Source organism: Phoenix dactylifera, unplaced genomic scaffold, assembly GCF_009389715.1.
Source record: "Phoenix dactylifera cultivar Barhee BC4 unplaced genomic scaffold, palm_55x_up_171113_PBpolish2nd_filt_p 000611F, whole genome shotgun sequence".
NCBI lineage: Eukaryota > Viridiplantae > Streptophyta > Magnoliopsida > Arecales > Arecaceae > Phoenix > Phoenix dactylifera.
In genome coordinates, this window is record NW_024068007.1 from 25,831 (window position 1) to 48,819 (window position 22,989).

At 35.4% G+C, this 22,989-nt stretch overlaps 1 protein-coding gene across 5 annotated transcripts in view; it reads left to right on the plus strand.

The window, feature by feature from the left end:
* The first annotated feature begins 10,996 nt into the window (after positions 1-10,996).
* LOC120106720 overlaps positions 10,997-22,989 on the plus strand; it is a 29,221-nt gene continuing 17,228 nt past the window's right edge. Inside the window, exons 1-13 of one of the 5 annotated variants that reach the window (XM_039119762.1) lie at positions 10,997-11,680; positions 13,889-14,086; positions 14,804-14,887; positions 16,608-16,676; positions 16,965-17,024; positions 17,879-17,923; positions 19,655-19,851; positions 20,004-20,504; positions 20,796-20,892; positions 20,992-21,186; positions 21,300-21,401; positions 21,969-22,031; positions 22,145-22,219. In XM_039119762.1, the coding sequence (XP_038975690.1) occupies positions 11,303-11,680; positions 13,889-14,086; positions 14,804-14,887; positions 16,608-16,676; positions 16,965-17,024; positions 17,879-17,923; positions 19,655-19,851; positions 20,004-20,504; positions 20,796-20,892; positions 20,992-21,186; positions 21,300-21,401; positions 21,969-22,031; positions 22,145-22,219 (2,064 nt within the window). In that variant the 5' untranslated portion in view covers positions 10,997-11,302. The remainder of the gene's footprint in view (positions 11,681-13,888; positions 14,087-14,803; positions 14,888-16,607; positions 16,677-16,964; positions 17,025-17,878; positions 17,924-19,654; positions 19,852-20,003; positions 20,505-20,795; positions 20,893-20,991; positions 21,187-21,299; positions 21,402-21,968; positions 22,032-22,144; positions 22,220-22,989) is intronic. The other 4 variants (XM_039119759.1, XM_039119758.1, XM_039119761.1 and 1 more) reach the window with 4 other exon arrangements.

Consider the following 22,989-nt stretch of genomic DNA (forward strand, 5'->3'; position numbering starts at 1 on the left):
CAGTGTTATTTAGTTATGATGCTATATTAATTTTTCTAATTAACATGAATATTTGAGAAAAACAATGCTACTTTAATATGCATGAGGAAGAAAAGTTAAATAATGGCATTCTTGTCATACGGGCATTTTAATGTTACAGTGGTTGTCAAGTTAAACCATGAGTTGCATAAGATATAGGGTTGGCACAGGGATTCTCTTGCTATTTTTGCAAGTGGGAGTTAAAGTGCACCATACATGAAGGCGGATACTATTGAGCTTCCAGAATGGTATTTGTAGGCCTAGGCAATGCAAATTATTGATAACTTTAGTTAGGACAAATGGTATAATAACCAAGTTAGCTCTATCTCTATATGTACCAAATGAATAAGATTGAGAAATGATACAATATCCGCCACCCATGCTCTAAAACCAAAATCATTCTGTAAATAAATATAAGCAAAATATATAATCCTTGATAAAAAAGATCATTTGTTTTGAGCAAGATATTGGAGGAAAATCAAATCTTGGAAACAATATGAGCAAAACACCCATCCCAAAATAAAAACCAAAAAAAGTAATGACTTTAAATAAATTCGAGTAAAAACCTAAAGTTCAACATTTTAGTTTATGTAGCAAATCCGTAGTTTCAAAAATCTAAGTTTTAAGATATTAAGGAAAAGGAAGGCCAAAAAGAATATAGAATAAACCAAGAATCACATCTTGAAAAAGCCTTGCTCTCGCTATGTATCAAGCTTTTAATTTTGTGGATCTAATAGGTAAGAAAGCATATAAAAGAAATCATCAATAAACAAAATTTCTAATAAATAAAAAAAAAGGATCTTAATTTGATTTCATTCTATTTGCAATGATTTGATCGAGAATCTTTACACTCTTTTCCCTGTCGATGCTCTTGAGATGGCATTGAAGCACATCTCTTCATCTCACTAGCTTGAAATTGCCAGAGAGAAATAAAAGAGGAGATTTTTAATTAATTTCAATTAAAAAGAATTCTGTTTGGTTAAGAAATAGTGAATCTTTCATTTTTTAACTGATCCCAATTTTTTTTCACTTATACCTATTTAGAAAGTCCATAATAGGCAGGTGTTTAAATTTCAAAATTCAAATTCTAAAATCGGAAATGGCATGGAGAGGATTTTGAATTGATTTTAGTTAATAAGAATTTTGATCAGTTAGAAATGGTAAATCTTTTCTTTTTAACCAATATGGATTTTTTTCACTTATATCTATTCGAAAAATCCTTAATAGGCAAGTGTTTTAAAATTTCAATTTTTCACTCCTAAAATTCGGAAATGATGTGGTTTCCTAACATCGTGGCCGAGACACCTTTTTTTTTTGTTTGTTTTTTTTTTTTTGAAATTTTGATGAATTTATAGAGAGGGAAGAGATTTCTCTCCCCTATCCATTTAATAGATAAGAAATATAAAAGATGTGGTAGCATCCAAGGCTCGAAATATGGCCCGTTTCTTATGCACTGCATATATATATATATATATATATATATATATACACACATAGACACACATACATACATACATACATACATACATACATATACACACACATATACATACATACATATATACATACATACACTGTTGGACTTTGGTTGTTCAAATATAAAAAACTGTTATGATCAGGCCATTGTGAAAATTCAAAAGTTGCATCTATTCATAAAACAGACACAATTTTCAAAGAAAATGCAACAGCTGACGAACAGTTGCAACCTTTTTATATAAATTCTATAAAAAAGGGAACAGAAACGAATTTGAAATACTTTTTTTTTCTGATTTTGATTATTTTTCTTTCCCAGACAAAATCATTCTAATATTCTTGGGAAAACTTTCACTTTTGCTTGGTGCAAGTTTCAAAGTCTTCTCATATCCTGGAAGTGATTTGCCATTAATTCCTACAAGCAATAAGAAGAGGGAGCAAATACACTTTAAGGAAAGCGTAAGTAGTACGTGTTTCAAGTCTTCATTGTGTATTTCCAACATTCTTAAAGTGTAACTGCGCTGCAATGGAGACTAAAAGTGTTGTTGCTACTATCAAACTAATGAATCAAGATCTGATCAAACTTGATCGCTTCGATGGAACGAACTACACTTGCTGGCAAGACAAACTCAAATTCCTTTTGACTGCCTTGAAGGTCTTTTACATTCTTGATCCGACCACTGCACCAATTCCAGAACCTTTGGATACGAACACTGACGAGTTGAAGGTTAAAAGAAAGAAGCGAGAAGATGACGAACTCATATGCCGTGGACACATACTGAAAATGCTCTGTCAGACCGTTTGTACGATCTTTATTAGACTACCATTTCTGCTAGAGAAATCTGGGAGGCGCTGGAATTCAAATACAAGGCAGAAGAGGAAGGTACAAAGAAATTCTTAATTTCCAAATATTTCAAATTTAAGATGACTAATGATAAGCCTATATTGATGATCTGCAAGTTATTGTTAACGAACTGAGGGTTGTAAAAATTGAAATTCCTGAGACTTTTCAAGTTGGTGCAATAATTGCAAAATTACCATCAACTTGGAAAAGTTATAGGAATAAGATCCTTCACAGTTCCGAAGATTTTTCTTTGGAAAAGTTACAGAAACATCTTCGAATCGAGGAGGAATCAAAGGAGAGAGAAAAGAATGAAAATTCTTTTGATGAAAATCCAAAAGCCAATGCTGTGAACAAGGCCAATAAGGCCAATAAAAGCATTCAGAACAAAGGAAGATTCCTTGGTCCTAAAAAAGATCATGGAAAATTCAAGAAACCCCAGAATACCATCAAAAAGAATGGAGGATGCTTTGTCTGTAGTAAACCATGACATTATGCCCCGGAGTGTAGGATTCGTAAGAAACAAAATGGAGATGTAACAAAAACAACAGTAAATTCTGTGGAAGAAACTGATGGAATTATCGCTACTGTGAGCAAAATCAATGCTGTCCAAGATAAAGTTCCTGGCTGGTGGTATGACACTTGTGCCACCGTGCATGTGTGCTATGATAGATCGTTATTCAAGACCTATCAAGAAATAAGTGATGATCAAGAGGTTCAAATGGGAAATGAAGGTCATTCTAAGGTGTTTGGAAAAGAAAATGTAGAACTCCTTTTCACTTCTGGAAAGAAAGTTATATTAGCAAATGTACTTCATGTTCCTGAAATGAATAGGAACTTAGCAAGTGGGGTTCTGTGGGGAAAACCTGGAATTAAAACTGTGTATGAATCGGAAAAATTAATTATGTTCCAAAATGATGTTTTTATTGGCAAAGGCTATTCTAGTGAGGGAATGGTCAAACTATGTATTGTTGACAATGGCAATAATAATAATATTTCTTCTGCTTATATGATTGACTCTGTTTCTTTGTGGCATGGTAGATTAGCACATATAGGAATTAATACTATGAAAAGAATGAGTAAATGTGGTTTAATTTCTTGTGATGCTGATAAATTTAAAAAAATGTGAAATTTGTGTAAAATTAAAGATGGTAAAGAAACCATTTCATAGTATTGCTAGAAAATTAGAACTATTAGAGCTTATACATTTTCATATATGTGAATTGAATGGCATGTTAACTAGAGGCGGTAATAGATATTTTATTACATTTATTGATGATTGTTCTAGATTCACATATGTTTATTTATTAAAACATAAAGATGAAGCTTTTAATTTATTTAAAGTATATAAAGCTGAAGTTGAAAGTCTCTAGGAATTCCCAAGCGTTAGCGAAGAAAGAAGCCTACTTGAAGAAGGCCCGGTTCATCAGGTTCTACCACTGCAGGGCCCAATCATAGTCCAAATAAAATCAATTAGGAAGAAAGATTAAAGTACTTCGAAGTGATAGGGGTGAAGAATACTTTTCTAATGAATTCATTATTTTTTGTGAGGAACATAGTATTATTCATGAATGTTCTGCAACACGAACACCTGAACAAAATGGTTTAGCTGAATGTAAAAATAGAACATATCTTGAGATGATAAATGCTTTGCTGTTAAATGCAGAATTGCCATTTAATTTATGGGGTGAAGCACTTCTAGCTGCATGTCATATACTTAATAGGATTCCTTTAAAGAAAAATAAAATCTCACCATATGAGTTTTGGAAGGGAAGAAAACCCAACATAGGGTATTTTAAAGTGTGGGGGTGTCTTGCATATTGCAAGAATAATGATCCTAAACGAACTAAATTAGGTCATAGAGGAATTAGATGTGCTTTTGTAGGATATGCTACAAACAACAAAGTTTATAGGCTCTTAAACTTAGAGTCTAATGTGATTATAGAATCTATTCATGTTGAGTTCTTTGAGTATTTATTTACTTCTGTAAATAAACCTCAAGCTCCTAGTAATGAGGAATCTCAAATTGAGACTCCTAAAGTTGTAGGACAACCAAGTGAACCTAGGAGTAGCAAAAGAGTCCGAAAAGCAAAAGAATTAGGATCTGATGAGATTGACTCTCAACTTATTTCTCTTAACCTAGTTGAAGGAAATCAGAAAACAGTCATAAGAACAGTTCTTATTGTTCAGCAAGTGGAAGATGATCCTAAAACTTATAAGAAAGCTATGTCTTCAAGAGATCATGCTTTTTGGAAGGATGCAATAAACGATGAAATGTACTCTATTATGTCAGACCACACTTGGAAACTTGTTGATTTACCCCCAGTTCAAAACCAATTGGTTGTAAATGGATATTTAGAAGAAAATATCATACTGATAGTACTCTGCATATTTTTAAGGCTAGATTAGTAACCAAAGAATTTCGACAAAAGAAATAAATAGATTATTTTGATACTTATGCACCTGTAGCAAGAATAACTTTAATTAGAATTTTGTTTGCTTTAGCATCAATACATGATCTTTATGTTCATCAAATGGATGTAAAAACAGCATTTTTAAATGGTGATCTTGATGAGGAGGTCTACGTGGAACAACCAGAAGGGTTTGTTCTACCTGAAAATGAACATAAAGTGTGTCAACTTATTAAGTCATTATATGGTCTAAAGCAAGCATCTAAACAATGGCATGAGAAATTTGATTCTGCTATTCTCTCTAATGGTTTTGTTCATAATATTGCTGATAAGTGTTTATATACTAAAGTATGCAATGACTATGTTATATTTGTTTGTCTTTATATTAATGATATGTTAATTGTGAGTAATAATATGAAAAGCATAATAAAAATGAAGAGGTTTCTATCTTCCACTTTTAAAATGAAAGATCTTGGACAAGTAGATACCATACTAGGTATCAAAGTGAAGAGAAATAGTGGGGGTTATATACTTAGCCAATCTCATTATATAGAGAAAATGCTGAACAAATTCAGTCACTTAAAAATTAAAAAGGCTAATACTCCTTTTGATCCAAGTATAAAACTTGTTAAAAATGATGGAAGAGCAATTGCACAACTTGAGTATGCAAGTGCAATTGGTAGTCTAATGTATGCTATGCATTGTACAAGACCTGACATTGCCTTTGCAGTTAGTAAACTAAGCAGGTTTACTAGTAACCCAAATGTTAAGCATTGGAAGGCCATTGAGAGGATTCTTGGTTATTTAAAGAAAACCAAAACCTTGGTCTACAATATTCCAAATTTCCAGCTATTTTAGAAGGATATACTGATGCAAGTTGGATATCGAGTGTAGGAGACAATAAGTCTACCTCAGGTTGGGTGCATGTTCACTCTAGGAGGAGGTGCAATTTCTTGGAAATTCAAGAAACAAATATGTATTACACACTCAACAATGGAATCAAAGTTTGTAGCTCTGGCAAAAATAGGGAAAGAGGCTGAGTGGCTTAGGGATTTTCTTTTAGAAATTCCTTTAATTTTGGAGAATCTATCATCTATATCTATTCTATGTGATAGTCAAGCCACGTTAGCACGTGCATATAGTGAGGTATACAATGGAAAGTCTAGACATATTAGTCTAAGACATGAGTATGTGAGAAAATTAATTAAAAATGGAGTCATTTTTCTCACATATGTGAAATTTAATGAGAACTTAGCTGACCCATTTACCAAACCTCTTACAAAAAAATTGGTAAGATTAACGTCGAAGAGAATGGGGCCTAAAACTCCTTGATTAAAATCCACCAATGATGGCAACCCAACCTAACACTAGAAAATGACTAGTTTTAGGTTCAATGGGTACAAACAAGTCATTGATTAGTGGAGAGTTTTCAGCACTAAATTAACATAGCCCTATCTAAGATAAATAGTGCTGGTTGTTACAGTACGAGGGTTGAGTGAATTGAAACTCTTGATGAGGTTCGGTTCATATGAGACAAGTATCTCAAATGTAACAAAGATACTAGAAGAATTTCACCTATGTGAACTTAGAGGTGGTGTCGCTTCAAAGGAGAGTTGGAGTTTCTCTCTGAAAAGTTCATGAATCAGGATGAGTGCATGGCCAATAATAGTGCTAAGCGAGTATTGTGTAGAATATAAGAACGTAAGAGTATTTGTGTGTGTGGTATTACTGGTTTTGTCACAAAGAATAATTAGTTCAAAGCTTGAAAGCTACTAAGGATTTTGACAAACACTTTGTGTACTTACACCAAGGTAAGGTTCAAATCGAAAGATATCTTATTCTATTCATAAATACCGATTTTATTGTGGGAAGAATTTATTTATATTTAAATAAGTGGGGATTATTGGACTTTGGTTGTTCGAATATAAAAAACAGTTACGGGCAGTCCGTTGTGAAAATTCAAAAGTTGCGTCTAGTCATAAAATAGGCACAATTTTCAAAAAAAATGCAATAGTTGATGAACAGTTGTAACCTTTTCATAGAAATTCTATAAAAAAGGGAACAGAAACGAATTTGAAATACTTTTCTTCTGATTTTGATTATTTTTCCTTCCCAGACATAATCGTTCTAATATTCTTGGGAAAACTTTCAGTTTTGCTTGGTGCAAGTTACAAAGGCTTGTCAAATCCTGGAAGTGATTTGCCATTAATTCCTACAAGCGATAAGGAGAGGGAGCAAATACACTTTAAGGAAAGCATAATTAGTACGTGTTTCAAGTCTTCATTGTGTATTTCCAACATACATACATACATGCATACATACATACATACATGCATGCATACATATATATACATATATACATGCATACATATGTATACATATATACATGCATACATATATATACACACACATACATACATACATACATATATATATATATATATATATATATATATATATACATGTATATATACACATATATATATGAGGATTTTTCGTTGTTACTTTGCTAAACGACAGGTCACACCATTTTGCACGTACACTCTACGTCAGTATAGTAATGCTTAAATATGCTCCAACACATGCTCGAATTCCATTTTGTGAAGTCATTACAAAGTCTCACTTGATGCAATCGGATCCAACTCTACCTAGAAAGACAGGACAAAATATACCTTAAAACTCGGATCCAGCCTACATGACCGTCATGTGCCCCCGTCTTCATAAAATAGAGCGCACCTTATACCCAACCCCTGCGTTGGGTTCCAGCTGTTGGAGCTAAGGAATGTGGGTCCATAAAAGTGAAATTGGTGCGGACATCAGTACCGGACCATCTGTTATGCTAGCCAGTTGTCGCAGGAGGATGGTCCAACCACTTTCGTTGTGGCTGGATTGATTTTGTATTATTTTATTTTATTTTATTTTATGTTGATTGGCCTTGTTTGCATATTGTTATTTTAGGACTTTTATGGGATTATTTTTTTTAGGAATTATTTTTTTTTAGGGATCTTTTTGTTATTTCTTGATTTTATGTATATGAGTCTATATATTTGTTTAGGGTTATAGAATGATCAAATGAAAATAGTCTCATTTTTTCTGAAACTCCGGTGTGAAGCCATAGCCAGAGTCAGATGAGAAGTCTGGTTCTTTTTTTTTTTCTCTCCTTTTTTTTTTTCTACCTCCTTCTTTCCTCTTCTCCCTACAGCCGTCTTGCATCATAAATCCACCTCGAGCATTTAGGCTTCAGGAGCAATAAAACACTCACGTCCAGAAATCCAGTTTGAGACTTTTTGTCTTCTTCAATGTCTTGAAATTCTTCAAGTTTTTGATTTGCATTTTATTATTTCAGTCAAGAGACAACCCAAGATGTCTAAAATTCCCTGTTGAGAATGTGGCCCGAGCAGTATCACCGAAAGTGCCTTGTAAACAGCCAAGGACCGACATGGGTCCTAGTTTTGACATGCACAACTATACATGCTGTAGCAATAAATTATATAGAATAAAATTTTTAAAGGCAAATTGTAAAAGCTCACTTGAAGTTTGCATTTATTACACTTAAATTTAGTAATTTATAAAACTTACACTTAAATCAAATTAAATTAATGATGTCAATAAAATCTTTTACCTTATTTGAAAAAAACAAAAAATACTCTTAGATAGAGAGGAGGATGCATATATTCTCTTATATTCTTGAATTACTGCTATATCACTTGTGGTTGTTTTGGTTATTTCTGAAAATTGGCTGATAGTTTAACTAATATTTTGTGAAGCCATGAGTTAAAGTGTTGGATAAAAATAAATTTTGAAAGGATAAGTATTAGGTTTTTCAAATTACTATGTATAAATATAATTTATCTCTAATTTTAGAGGATTTTTTGTAATTTACTCAATTTCTAATCAAACAAATAGGATAACATAATACCAAAAAATAACTAGACATCTATTTATTTATTTATTTTGGAGAATTAGGATGGATGAAGGAATGTCGTTGTATCTTTCGCATGAAAGAATGATTTATCTTCCTTCACATGAATCTACTGCTGAATTACCCACCACAGATCTCCAAGCACCCTAAACTCCATCGTTCATTCACTTGCATAGATCTTAAAGCGATCGGTGGATGAACTAATAATGGATTTTTCTTCATGAAAAATACAACCTAGATTTATGGATGAAAATCTGGTTGAATACTAGAGATAGAGCGTGATAGAAAATACAGTTATCGTTGAAGCAGATCCAATGCCTATTTTTGGGCAGGGTTGCATTTGAATATAAAATTTTTTACTCGGTCTTTGTCTAGTTGATTTCACCAACTCAGCCAGTTGGTGCATTCTTGCATCAACATAGCAGCTAAACATAACTGACCACTTTTGAACTAAAAAAAATGCACGCTTATGATTTTGTAGATATATCTAGATAGGTTTGCTTGAGATGAGCTCTACATGTGTGAGAGTCCTTTTTATTCTTTTGTGAAATATGGATACAATAAAAAAATTATATTATCAATTTCAAATATTATATCCATCCCATAAAAAAAAAAGACTGTATCCAGGGAATAAAAAAACAGAGAGACTGTATCCAGGTTAATGATGATATCAAGCAAGCAAAATGCAAGTACATGTTCACATGTGAGAGCATAAAAAAACATCCAACATTGTGACTATTTAGAAATAAAGTGAATAATAAAAAAAAAAGATAATCATGTGGAAGTATATAAGCTACGATACTATTTTCACACCTAACTCTGGCCTGAGACTTTAGTGAATGTATATGTTATTCTTAAGCAAGAAAACAATCCGCAAAAGGGTAGAAAGATAGGTAGCAAAAAAAAAAAACAATTTTCCATATTTACATGCCTATATTTGGATATTATTATTGATGAGGTAGAAAAATTATAATATAAAATAGTTAGATATATAAGTTCCTATTTGAAGATGTTATAATATCGTTATAATATCTGCATTATTTGCTGCCATCTTAGTTTGTTTTTTAATTATTGTAAGCAACCATAATAGAAGATGTTGGTAATAACCATTGAAGACCTATAAAAAGCATCTTAAGGTTGGTTCTAATACTCAAGCATTAATTTGGAATGTGTTGGATGATATGGAACCCTCTTGAGATCTTGCTTGTGCTCAACTAGTTATTATAGAATCTTAATTTTATGTTTTTAGAAGTACTATAATGTTAGTTCAAATGGTCATTTTTGTAAAATTTTTCTTAAGTTTTTAGAGTTAGGAGTATTGTATTTTTTCAGATTTTCTGGCATCAGCTATCATTGGTCTGATGTGTTGTATTTTAGGTCTATTTATATTTTGAAAAATTATTTATAGTTTTTAATAGATTTTTATCGGTCTAAATTACATATTTATTATTTGGAGTCTAAATCCTATTAGGAGTAAGAGTATTAGAACTCTATAAATATGGTAATAATCACTCATTATGAAGACAATAACAAATTCTAGAGATTTTTTTTAAGCAATTATATTTTTTTTAGAGTTATGTGATGCAATTCTAACTCTTGGTGTGATGTTTATAGAGCGCTTAGTGTGATTTCTCAAAAATCTCTCTTTTTTTATTTAATTACAATATCTTAAAATCTCAAATTTAGATCAGATTTTATCCCTATTAAACTATAGCAATTGAAAGCAACAAACTTGTAGCCATCAGATTTTTATTTCTATTTTTCTTTTCCAACTCACATAAGTCCTTCAAAACTTCATCTTTTTATGCTACTTTGCACCTAAATCATTTTCCATCCTTTACTAATACAAACCTTAGCTTCTTACATAGATTGCCTACCTTTTTTTAGTCTAAAATAATCTAATAAGCACGGTTATCCTACACCAAAACCAAACCGTTACGTAGATTTTCTTCTTTCCGGGCATTCTTTCGATTGTTTATGATCCACGTCTCTTTCTGTGACACTTTGCTGACTTTCGATTGGATGTGGAAATCATTTTCATATTCCATTGGTCGCTGATGACATGAAATTCTAGATTTATTTATTTATCTTTTATTAATTAATATGAAAAATATTATTATTTTATTTTGGTAGACTTCCTTACCTCACTGTTCCTCCCCTTTACGTAACAATCCGGCAGAAAGGTTCATTTAACCTCAACTTTGACAATAATAAAATAGCAATTTAAAATACCCATCGCAAGATTTTTCCGACTAATACGCTTCGGAACCACGTGCCAGGTGGACGCGTGACTTCCCCCACCTCCCCCATTTCCAGGCCCCATTACGCGCCGTTTCATGGTCCCCCTCCTCCTTCCCCTTTTCCATTCGTCCGCGCACGCGGCTCCCTCGCTCTTTTTTCCTGTAACCCCACTCTCCTCCCCTTCCATCTCCGTGTCTCCAATCCTCCCTTATTCCTCCTCCTCAGCAACAACGACCATAACCGCATCCCTCCATCCCCGTGGAATCCGTAATACTAATTCCATCGGGATAACATCTCCCTCTCAAGCCTCCCACCCGCTCCCAATTATCCCATTTCCTATTCTTCGAGTGATCCTCTTCCTCGCATGAAGAGATTTCGGGGGTGAAACGGATCGGGATGGAGGAAACGGTCTCGGACCAGCCCAACGATCAGGCCGCCTCGTCGGCCGCTTGGACGCCGGAGGCAACGCCGGAGCACCCCATTGAGGATACCGCGGCGGCGCCGGCGATGGCGAAGAGCCCGTACCTGAGCGCGTCGTTCTCTGGAACGACCCACTGCTCGTCTCCGCTCGCCCGGCTCCGCGAGGCGAGGCACGTACGGAGCAATAGTTTGCAGCGGTGGCGGCGGCAGATTCAGCGGGCGTGGAGGTGGGGGCCAAGCGGCGGCAACAACATCAATAGTGGTACTAGGGAGTACGGTTTCAAGACGACATTGAATTTGGAGGTGATGGCAAATCAGAAGCGGGAGTGGTATCAGATCCAATCCAAATCACGGGTACTGTTCGATTGCTTTCGCCCTTGTCTTTTATGCCTCCTGAATGCTTAAAAAAAGAGAGAAATTTTTGTCATCGAAAACCCTTTTATGCCTCCTGACTGAAGTAATAGCAAAGATTCTTTTTATTTTAGCTCAACTGTTAGATACTGCTTAGCTTCTTTGGTTATCTAACATGTTAGTTTTTGTTGCTTCATGTTTTAAGACTTTTCTGCCATCTATGCAAGTGACTACTGACTATCTATTAGCAATGGATCAATCTTTTTGAAGTTTGATTAGGCTAATTGGTTTGGTGTGTCAAAGAGTGCCAAATTTCTTAACTAAATGCCTATTTATCCTACCACGTTGAAAAGCCAAGAACATTGTCATATCATAAGGTTGGAGAATGCAGGGAAACTCTTGAAAAGTTCTGTAACAGCTTGTGGCAGTAAGAAGGAATAAGAATATGGCTCTTTAGGGGTCGGAGATATGGTCATGAAGGGGTTGGCATTCTTAGGAGCATGGTCTGCTGAACCGACCAGACCAGTTGGTTCAGCTCGTACCATACCGGTGTCGACAGGCACCGGTATGGTACAACTATTGAAATTGGTTCGGATCTAATTTGAGTTGGAACCGATCGATTCATGGCCTGTACCGACAGGCACCGGTATGGTACAACTATTGAAATTGGTTCGGATCTAATTTGAGTCGGAACCGATCAGTTCATGACCTGTACCGGTGCGAACCGGCTCGGTTCGCACCGGTACGGGGTGTTCTTCACGGAGACAGCCATGCGCTAAGTGCCACGCGCTGTGGCACTTTCGGTACGGTACTGGTATGGTATCGGACCTCACTGGTACGGCGAATCCTAGCCATACCTTATCAAGTCTATTACATACGTTGTGTGAAGAAGGTTAATTTGTGCAATTGATTAATAGAAATAGTTGCTATTGCGAAGGGTTGTTGGTCAAGTAACTTTACATCAAGGTTTTGGGTACTGGGGCATGGGACTGTATTGTTCCTTGGTTAATATGGTACCACACTGAGACAGTGCACTGGTTACTTGTCTGTGGCCAGTTGTTCACCCTTGGCATGGTCATTTTTGGCCTCCAAAATTATTATTTTCTCTTCTTTTTGTTTTTCCAGGCACCATTGTATATGAAATTATTTGTAAGTATATGATTCCAATCTATGAATCATCCGATCCTATGTGTGCTGAATCTTTTGATTGCTATATAGGTAATTTTACCAAAAAATATGAAGAAATTGAGTTGGAGGGTTTGTTATAGCAAGAAATGAGGAATTAGCTTCTTGTTGTTGTTTTCCTATTGACGCTGGTTCCATCGGTGCAAATCCTGGATTTAGGGGCTCCTCACCATTTTAGCCTTCCTCTCCCACATTCAAATGAGGAAAAGTGTGTTTTGAAGGGTTTCCTCTTGGTACCGAGCCATGCACTCTCAGTTTGAGCTCGGTTTACCTTGGTTTAGGACAATTTGTCCCATTTCACCTGCAGGAGACAATTAGAAGGTGCTTTGTATAATCCCTGTTGTACCGGTGGGCAGAGGCCTGATATGGTGCTAACTAAAAATTTGTTGTGCATACTGTCCATGCTTACAAAGTGGACTATGGACCTTTGGTAGATGACCAAGGAGACAAAGATGAAGCCCCAAATAAAGAAGAGGATGAACAATCTGAAACCTCCCCTACAAGTGTAGAACTAACTAGTAGTAAGATGAAGAGTTTTCATGTGATGGAGTTGATTAAGTCTATGTTGGTCCAGTCATTATTTGGTATGGTCATCACATGCAAAATTGAAGGGAATCAAATGAATTCTGTGATGATAGCCTAGGGAATATGTTTAGTACGAAGTCTAGGAAAAGAGTACAAGAACTTAAAAGTGATTGTAGGTAAGGGTAAGAGATTTCTGATGTACAAACAAATAAATGAAAATAGCAATTTGATAATAGCATCCGTAATACATTATATTCGTGGAAAAAACTTCTGAAAAAAAATTGAGGATAATTTTACAAACTTCTCAGTTGTTTCTACTGTGCATTCAGTTCTATAGAATCATGGAATTGTTGTGTTTTTCACAGCTATACCTCAACATTATAGCGTTTCTTCAGTTATTTTTCTATTTTACTGTTGAAGGTAGTGAACAAAGAGTTTATGATTTCTGTCTTTGTTTCATCTAGTATTATGCACAATAACATGGTTATGACTGCCATGCAGGATCTTAGACAATATAAGGAGCCATCCTCACTATTTGAGCACTTCTTCATTGTGGGCCTTCATTCGTATGCAAATGTTGAAGCCATTGAAGATGCTTTTGCAAAAAGAAAAAAATGGGAGTCAGAGGTGGCAAACTCTGAAATTCTTGATCTTAGAAAGCTTCAATATCATGGGTGTATGCCTACTCTGGAACCTCAGGTTTGCTGGATTTATATTTGAGAATATGATCCAAAGATTTGTTTACTTTTTAAATTTGTCATTCTGCTGTTCTTGGTGCCTTTGATGCATAAATGACACGGGTGATTGTTATTTGCATGTTTATTAGCGGTATATGTCTATGCTTATGAGTCTCCCCCCTTTTTTTGCTGTGTTGGCGGTTGTATTTAAATTGCTTGATTCTTGATCACGGATTTCTGTTTAGACATCCTATACTCAGGTCATTTGCTCCTTTTCAATTTTTATGCTGTATTTAGGTATTTAATACTTATTTGCCTAGAATCATGTATGGAACTGTTATTATCTTTGAGAAATATTGGTAATGGCACCAATATGTATTGTGTGGTCCATTCCTTCCATCTTGGTCGTAGTGGTTCCACAGACTGTTGTTAAAGATTTTGTAATAATTCCCAGTTCTCCTTCAAAAAGTGAGATGATTCCTCAACCTGTTTTTATCACTGCTTTTTAGCTAAACTACTTGAAAATAAACTACTTGAAAATAAACTAGTATGAAGACTTGGGATTTATTTTATTAAGATAAGCGGTTCATGCTTCCATAAGTAATATGCTTTTAGGTACTGGTTAACATGCTAGAATTCTGGCTTGTTAATCAGTTTTCTGCATTTTCAAATGCTTTTGTTCCTAGTTTGCTGTCTTCCTAGAAACAACTGATATATCTTTTCTACAATGTCATTGCAGATCCTTTTTAAGTACCCTCCTGGGAAGAGAGTGGCGATGAGGGAGAATGATTTGCCTGCCTTTTGTTTTCCTGAAGGTGTAAAGGTTGGGTGCATCTGTTACTTTCTACATGTTTATTTGGCACTTAACATCTTACTTGGCACCTAATATCTCATTGGCTCTCTCTTCTTCTTAGTGAGTATTCTTTCATGATGTTCAAAATGCTGTTTTCGTCAATAGGTGGTGGTTAAATGGTGATAGCATTTGTTCTGAATCTTAAATCTTGATTTCTGTTTCCTACTGGCCATAATTTTTATTTTTAAAACATCCCTTATTCTAATATAAATTTATTTATCTTCTTTTTTTATTTCTGGATCAATGGATGTTTTTTTTTTCTCTGGGTAATTCTTTGTTTGTGTGCTTATCTTTTTGTAATTTCAATTGAATAGTTTGAACATCAGGGCTGTCGATCTGTGAATGGTGTTACATTTGGTTTTCGAGAAGAGTTGAGATATGAGATGCAATCAAGACATCTTGCTTTTGTAGTCATTTATCCATATTTTTGCCCATGTGGCTTTGTAATTCACTGCCTCTTTTATGGTCACATTGAAAACAGATGCCTCTTCCAAGCAACATATTTATCCATTTCTTTGTCCAAGTGGCTTCATAATTCACAGTCTTTCTTAAGGTCACATTGAAAACAAATGTCTCTTACAAGCAACAAATTTGCTCCAATACTACTCAGCGCTCCTCACCCCCATCAACACCCCACCCCCCATTCCCCAAGGAAATACAAACACACAAATACACACCCAACAAAATGAATAACATTCTTATGCATGATATAGTTGGAGAAGATGAAAAATGTATGAAAAATGTTTTCTATTGTCATGTTCTTTAGTAAATAAATGTTCATTCCTATGATTAATCCAGTCGTTTTGGGGTGTCTAAGTCATACATTTGACAAGGTAATTCCACCAACTAGATATGGTTTAATAAGATAACTGTATCTTTTATTACCTAGATGAATGGTCTGGTCTCACGACAGCCATATGTCGGGTATGGTGTATGAGGGGGTACATGGTGGATGTGGGTGATGGAGATTCAATTTTTGAGTTTGTGGTGGCTTATAACCTAGGTTGGGGGTAGATCCTAGGTTGGGCTGAGGGTGGTAAAAGATACAGTGAACCTTTTATCTTATCTAGGTATTTTGTTCATAATAGAAAGGAGACTAGGCTATGGACCAATGTTTGCCATCTCGATATCAGACCCCGTACTGGTGCCACACTAGCATAGTATCGGTATAGTATGGTATGGAGTCTTTTTGGCATACCGAGTATTGGTACGCCATTCGTATCGGATACCTATACCGCACCGGTACGGTATGGTGTGCTCTATACTGTCCGGTTTGGGCCGGTACGGCGGACCATGCTATAGACTCTAGCGATGTATTGTTATCTTTGTAGTTGGTGGATTTATGAGAGTTTTTATTAGTCTCATTTTAGTGGAAATACATTTACTTTTATAAAGTTGGTTTGAATTAAGTTAATCATTGCTATTGTGGTAAAAATATGCCAGAATTGCATGTTGATACCAAATTTGCTAAGACGACTATATTCTAATGGATGGTTGTCATGTTGGTAAAGTGGCTTAGGATGAATTATGTTGACCCTATTTGAGAAAAAATATGTTTAACAAAACTGTGGCTTTCTGTCTGGGTGTTTATTAATATGATAGGTACTAGCTTATGAGTTCTTTCCTTATAAAAAAATATTTTCTTGAATTCATCCATTGTTCATAACTTCATATTAATGGTTTTATCTAGGAGGATATTGCACTGCCATCTCTTCATGCTTTCCTGAGAACTAACAGTAAAGATGTAAAGATGAACAAGGTGGATAAGTTTTTGTCATAATTTATTATAGTAATCTTTACTTGTCATAGATGGATCTGCTAGTTCTTATTATTGATTTTACACCAGCTGAAAAGAATATCCAAAGGTTATATAATGCAGAATAACATTTAAAGTTCTACATTCTTGTCGCTAATGCTTAACTTTTTTAACACAATATGATGAGTTTTGTACATAATAATAAGATAATGTCTGGCTCCTTAGTCTATGATAGCCCTTTACCCTGCAATTATTTTTTTGATCACATATTTGATGAACTACGTGATGCAGGCTCGCTTGATAGAGAGAACACCATCCATGAGTGATCTAAATGAAATTGTGTTTGGACAGGTACGCAAAATATATTTTGCAGATATTGTTTCTTTGAACAAGATCATAGGTCAGCATATTCTGACATTTCTACTTATTCAATTGCTTTTAGAAGCAACCAATTAAAAGCTAAGTTTGGTTTTCTGTTTTAGCTTGTCATATGCCTTGTCAATTCCATTGTTTGCGTTTATTGATTTCCTGTTGATATTGTTTAGGAGTTAAGCTTATACTAAATGTACTATATATGTATTTACATATTCTGATGTGCTTGCAAACATGCTAAAGCACTAAGATTAAACTAATATTCTCTATAATGGAACAATGGATGATATTCATCTTGCTCTTTATATAAGATGTTTAGGGTCCTTTGTGGGCTTTCATGGGATCTTCAGGAAGAGTTTTTATAACTTGGCTCATCTTAGCCAATCTCCTTCATTGGCATGGAGCACCATACTTGCTCTTTGTACTTGTCTGCTGCCAGATATTGTTGTCCGGATATCTCGGAATTTGGTTTCTGATTGCTACTTGCTGCTGGATCATTGGCTGGCTTGTCCGGATCAGGAGTGCACATCCAATTGATTTGTTTGTTGGATGGTGAAGCTATGACTGCAAAAATCACTTGTTTACTGTTTCATCATTGATATCAATTTCAGAAAATTGGGATTTCTTTACAATGATACCATCAGTTTGTTGGTATTATGGCTTTATTGTCATTGGTCTGACCCAGCCATCCTACCAACTCGTGCAATAATCCAGAAGATCTTTTGGAATTTATTAGTCAATATTTTCATGCGGTTAAACATTTTACATTCATTTTGATTCTTAACATAATAAGGAAGCTTGCTAAAGTCATATACTTAAAATGTTTTCTGCAGGAGCACCTGTCTCAAGATGATTTATCTTTCATCTTCTGTTTGAAGGTTTGCTATTTATTTTTTGAAATTGATTTACTTTCTTATATATGTGAATGCAACTGATCTTAGATTCTTTGTTGATTGTATGTGATGTTTGGCTCTTTTAGATGCTCAGAATTGGAAGGGATGTATTCTTGACTTTGTCATAATTGGGACTGTACTATCTTCTACATGTGCACATATAGATTTTTATATAAATGCTTTTTGCTCCCTATCATTCTCAGCTGTTCTAATGGCCATATAAAAAGTTCTGCGTGCATGTTTTGGTGAAAATTTGTCTGGTAACTGGATACTTGCATAATTATAGAAGCTTTTGTTTTTCTTTTCAAAAAATTGCAATTATCTAATGGTTTATCTTATATTCAAAATTTGGGAGGATGGATGGGATTTTAGACTTAGTCATTCGGTAAATCAGTGAAAATCATGCAATTGCACACAAAACATAGCATATAATTCAAGGTTTGCGGTCTAGGTACCGGACCCCGTACTAGTGCTACACTAGCACTGTGCTAGTACGGTATGGGGTCTTTTCGACGTACCGAGTGTCGGTACGCGGCCCGTTCTAGGTACCGGTATGAAACTGGTACGGCGAACCTGAAATTATAATTTTTCTTTTATAACTGCTGTTGTAACCTTTTTTTTCTTTTTACCCTTCTTGAGTTACATTAGTTTATGTTCAGGTAGCGGAAGCTGCAGAGCTTGGTTTCATGGCTTTGATAATTTGTCATGTATAAGTTGGTTAAGAATTTTTGTCATTGTAGACTTGGTCCTACTAGTAGTAAAGTCATGAGTAAATGATAATGTGTCTTACCATAAGTCAATAGTAAATGTAATATGCCCAAACACTTGCGTCTTTATGCCATTTTTCTTTTGTCATGTTCTTTTTCTAGTCCCCCCTCCCCTTTGTTTTAATCACTTCATCTTAAGCTCTTAGCCCTGGTATTTGAAATTTATTTCACATGAAGACTAAGCTTAATGTTGCCACCAAGGTGGTAGCACAGTTGGAACTGGGCTTTGCTTCCACTGGCGCGGTCCAGGTTCGAAATGTGCGGGCGTCAATTAAATGTTGGAGACCGGATGCCCCCCGCCTGGACACGCTTGGTGGGAACGCTATCTGGTCTAGCTGGCATTGAGGTAGCGCTGGGGTGACGTACTCACACGTGGGGTGACCCATGGGTTGGGGAGGGTATGAGCAAAATTTCTACCTGCATCGAACATTCCCTGGTGGAAGGAGGGCCCAGTGGGGGCTGCTATGCGGGTGAGGATTCCTCTCCCCCCTCCTATTTTTCAGCACAAAAAAAAAGACTAAGCTTAATGTTCATGAAAGCGTAATTAACCTTTGCTGTTGGTATTTGTTTGCTTTGTTGGTGTTAGAATTTTCTTTTAAATACGTTGGCATTTCATAGAGTTTCCTTCATGTTCTGAATTACCTTGGATTAAGGCTGACATATACCTTTTGTTGATTTTCTGCTCAAGTTATTTTGTCCTTAAAACCAGTCCTTTATTGCTGAGGAACCATTACATCGTGTGATTTGCTCCCATCAGCATGCCATCTGAAAATGAATGTCTCTTTTAGGGAACACACGTGCAAATTAAGTGTTTAAGTTCTCATGCTTGCATTTTAACTACTTATGCCTAACAATGCATCATGAAAACTTGGGAGTTAAAGAGAGGTATATGAGCATCTGCATGGCAATAATATCCTTTTATTCTGACTGTTGTTCATGATTCTTTCAGGTGTCAGACAATGCAACTTTATATGGTGTTTGTCTACATGTCCAGGAGATAGTTCAGAGAGCGCCGGGTATTGTAGGTGCTGTTTCACCCCTCAACCATTCTTGCAAGTCTAGCCGTTTCTTGGTTTCTGCACCACGTTGTTATTGCATACTTACAAGAGTTCCCTTTTTTGAGCTACATTATGAGATGCTGAACAGGTTTGCCGCTGTTAGCATGTTTCATTTACTCTGCTCTAGGTTCATCTGAGAATATTTTTGCCACATATGTATTGTTTATTTCTAGCCTGATATTTCATTTATTTTTCTGTTGCTTTAGAGTGATATTCATCAGAGTTTGCTCTTATGGACAGCATAATTGCCCAGGAGCGCCTTGAGAGGATAACACAATTTGTTAGTGAAATGGCTCTCTCAGATCCCATTGCACATGGGATTGCAGAGCATGATCAACTGGAGGAGAATTTTTGTTCGCCTGACAGGCAGTCCCGTAATGATTGGATGGGATGTGCTATACCAGTTGACAGTGTATCAGGTCTTCTTTCTTCAGCAGGTCTTCCATCAGACAGGGAGGTTTCACCATTTTTATTCAGGACTTTCGAACCACAGTCTCCTGAAAGTGTTTCTGCCAGTGATGCTTCAGACTTCAGTCATGTAAGAGAGCTGGATAAGGAAATGAGGAGGTCTTGGCACCAGTATGATGATAACACATCTGAGACCTCAGGATCCCGCTCTGATAGTTTTGAAAGAGTGAATGGAAACTTTGAAATTGGCCAAACTTCACCAGAGGTTGGTACAGTATGTTGTTCTGTCAGCAACAGATTAGAGCGTGCTGAAAGTGTGGAGTCTATATACAGGTGGTAGAAATTGTTTTCGGTTCACTTTTGTTGTCGTCGTTGTTGTTATTTTTATTATTATTTTTGTGAATAATGATGATTATGATTTTTGGCTTACCTTTCTGGTTCTATTTCAAAGATCAAATGTTCAAAGTTTTATTACTAATTTATTGCTTCTCTCTCTCTCCAAGAGTTCTTAGGTATAGATAGTAGATAAACATAATCTAATATGATGGATAATTTTCTAAGATAAAGTCTGCCTAATATGCATATCTTTCACATTGATTGTGTACATGTAATGGTTTTGGACAGCTCAGCTAGAGGCGCTGGATCAGATGATGAAGATGATGAATTCAACTTTAAGCATGAAATGAATATTGGTGATGAAAAAGTAATGGAATGGGCAAAGGTACTTTTTTTGTTTGTTAAATTACTAGCAAGGTGTTTTCTAGTTCCTGATGATACTAATGTTTTCCTTCTAACCAGCACTTTGCTGTCTCTTTTATAGGCACACAACAATGAACCACTAATGATAGTTTGTGGTTATCATGCTCTTCCCCTGCCACCAAGGGGAGGTGAAATAGTTTTTCACCCTCTAGAGCATTTACAGCCAATCAACTATTACCGACCTGGGATAAAGTCTCTAAACTTAGATAATACTTTTTCTGACTTCGACCCATCTTGCCTCGGGGAAGCTAATCAGGTAATTCATGGGCTCTATGCTTTTTTGTACAATTGTCATGTGATGGTTTCTTTGTCATGTAATGGTTTCTTTTATTTTTTCAAATGATTCTATTTGATCTATTTTAAATAAAGTTTTCCGAGAAGGTCAATGCACGATTAGCAGCTGCTGAAGAAGCTCTTGCACTATCAATATGGACCATTGCTACAGTTTGCCGTGCTCTATCTCTAGAAAGTGTAATGCCTCTCTAACTGAATGGTGTTTGCTTACATTTGTGGGTGTAATGATTGCTGTTGTTTATATATAATACTTATTTATACTCATACTTTCATTTCTTTTTTTTTTTTTTTGAGGGGGGGGGGGGGGGTTAGCACTACAAAAATATAAGTAGAAACATAGATTCAAAAACTGCCAGAATGGGATGCTCTCGTTGGTACCATACCGTTTTGATGTGAAATTGACAATGATACAGGTGCTGGGACAATAGAACAATCTGTTTTGGTCAGTACCGATGGTTTTTCTTCTTTTTTTTGGTATTTTGAATTTTCGTACATACAAACAGTATTGGTACCGTATTTATACTGTACTTTTCTGATGAAAAAAAGGGCACGGGATTTGGATCCGGTATTTAAAATCTTGATTAGAAATTTATTTCTATGGGAGTCTTATATTAAATGTTTTTGTCAAAGAGTTTTTTCTTTCTCTTCATGTGGTATTTGTGTAAGTAAATATGATATTTCTCGTCTCATTGTGCATTGGATGGTCATTAATAGAAATGAGAACTAAGAGAATTCATCTTTTAGGTTTTGGCACTCTTTGCTGGAGCATTATTGGAAAAACAAGTGGCAGTAATATGCCCAAATTTGGTAAGTTACCGCTATATGGGCTTCTAGTTTGTGGTATTATGTAGTGCATTCTTATGGTTACCTAGTAATTTGCTGCTGATTCAAGTGCTTGTTTCTTGGACTACTAAGTGTAGGGTGTGCTATCAGCTATTGTCTTGTCGGTTATTCCTATGATTCGACCATTTGAGTGGCAGAGTTTGTTGCTTCCAGTGAGTTTGTCAACTTAAACTTACCTCTCTTGGAATCTCTTTGAAATTTTCACACTTTTGATCTGCCACTGTTTTCTTTTGCAATCAACCATGTGAAATATATTCACTCATATCCAAGGTTCAAATAATCATGCTTGCACAAGCACTTAGAATACACGACTCTACTCACTACTTCACAAAAGTTATACAAAGATACACCCAGGAAATGACTAGTGCTGTTGTTCTACTGTTACAATTGTTGTCACTTACTACTATTATAACATTTGTCAGCCATGAATCTCTTTAAAAGTCCAAGAATGTTGTAGATTCCAGATCTAAAGGTGTTGACTGTTGATTTATTTATTCTTTTTTAAACAAGGCGGACTTTATATAGTTGTGATCTGACCATGTGATAATGGACTTGATGACTGTTGGCACTCTTTCCCCTATTAATGTAAATTAACTTTCCAGAAATGTTAATATGTGAACCTACTTGATGTATTGCCTTAAAGATTCTTCAGGAAAACTACATTTGATTCGGTTTTTGCATTTAAAATTCAAGGGAATTTTCTGCTTTGTACTTCTTGCGGATTACTTCTTAGTTTTCTTCTCTTAGCTAAAACGTATGGTTTGCAATTATTCTTTCTATTAGTTGATATCCTTAAATGCAAGGTATGCCATACCGTACCAAATTGGATGGTATGACGCGTATTGTACTATATTGGTTTGGTACCGGTACACGTTATGGGGTTACCTTGTTTGAATGCCTTTTTGATCTATGTAAAATTGGG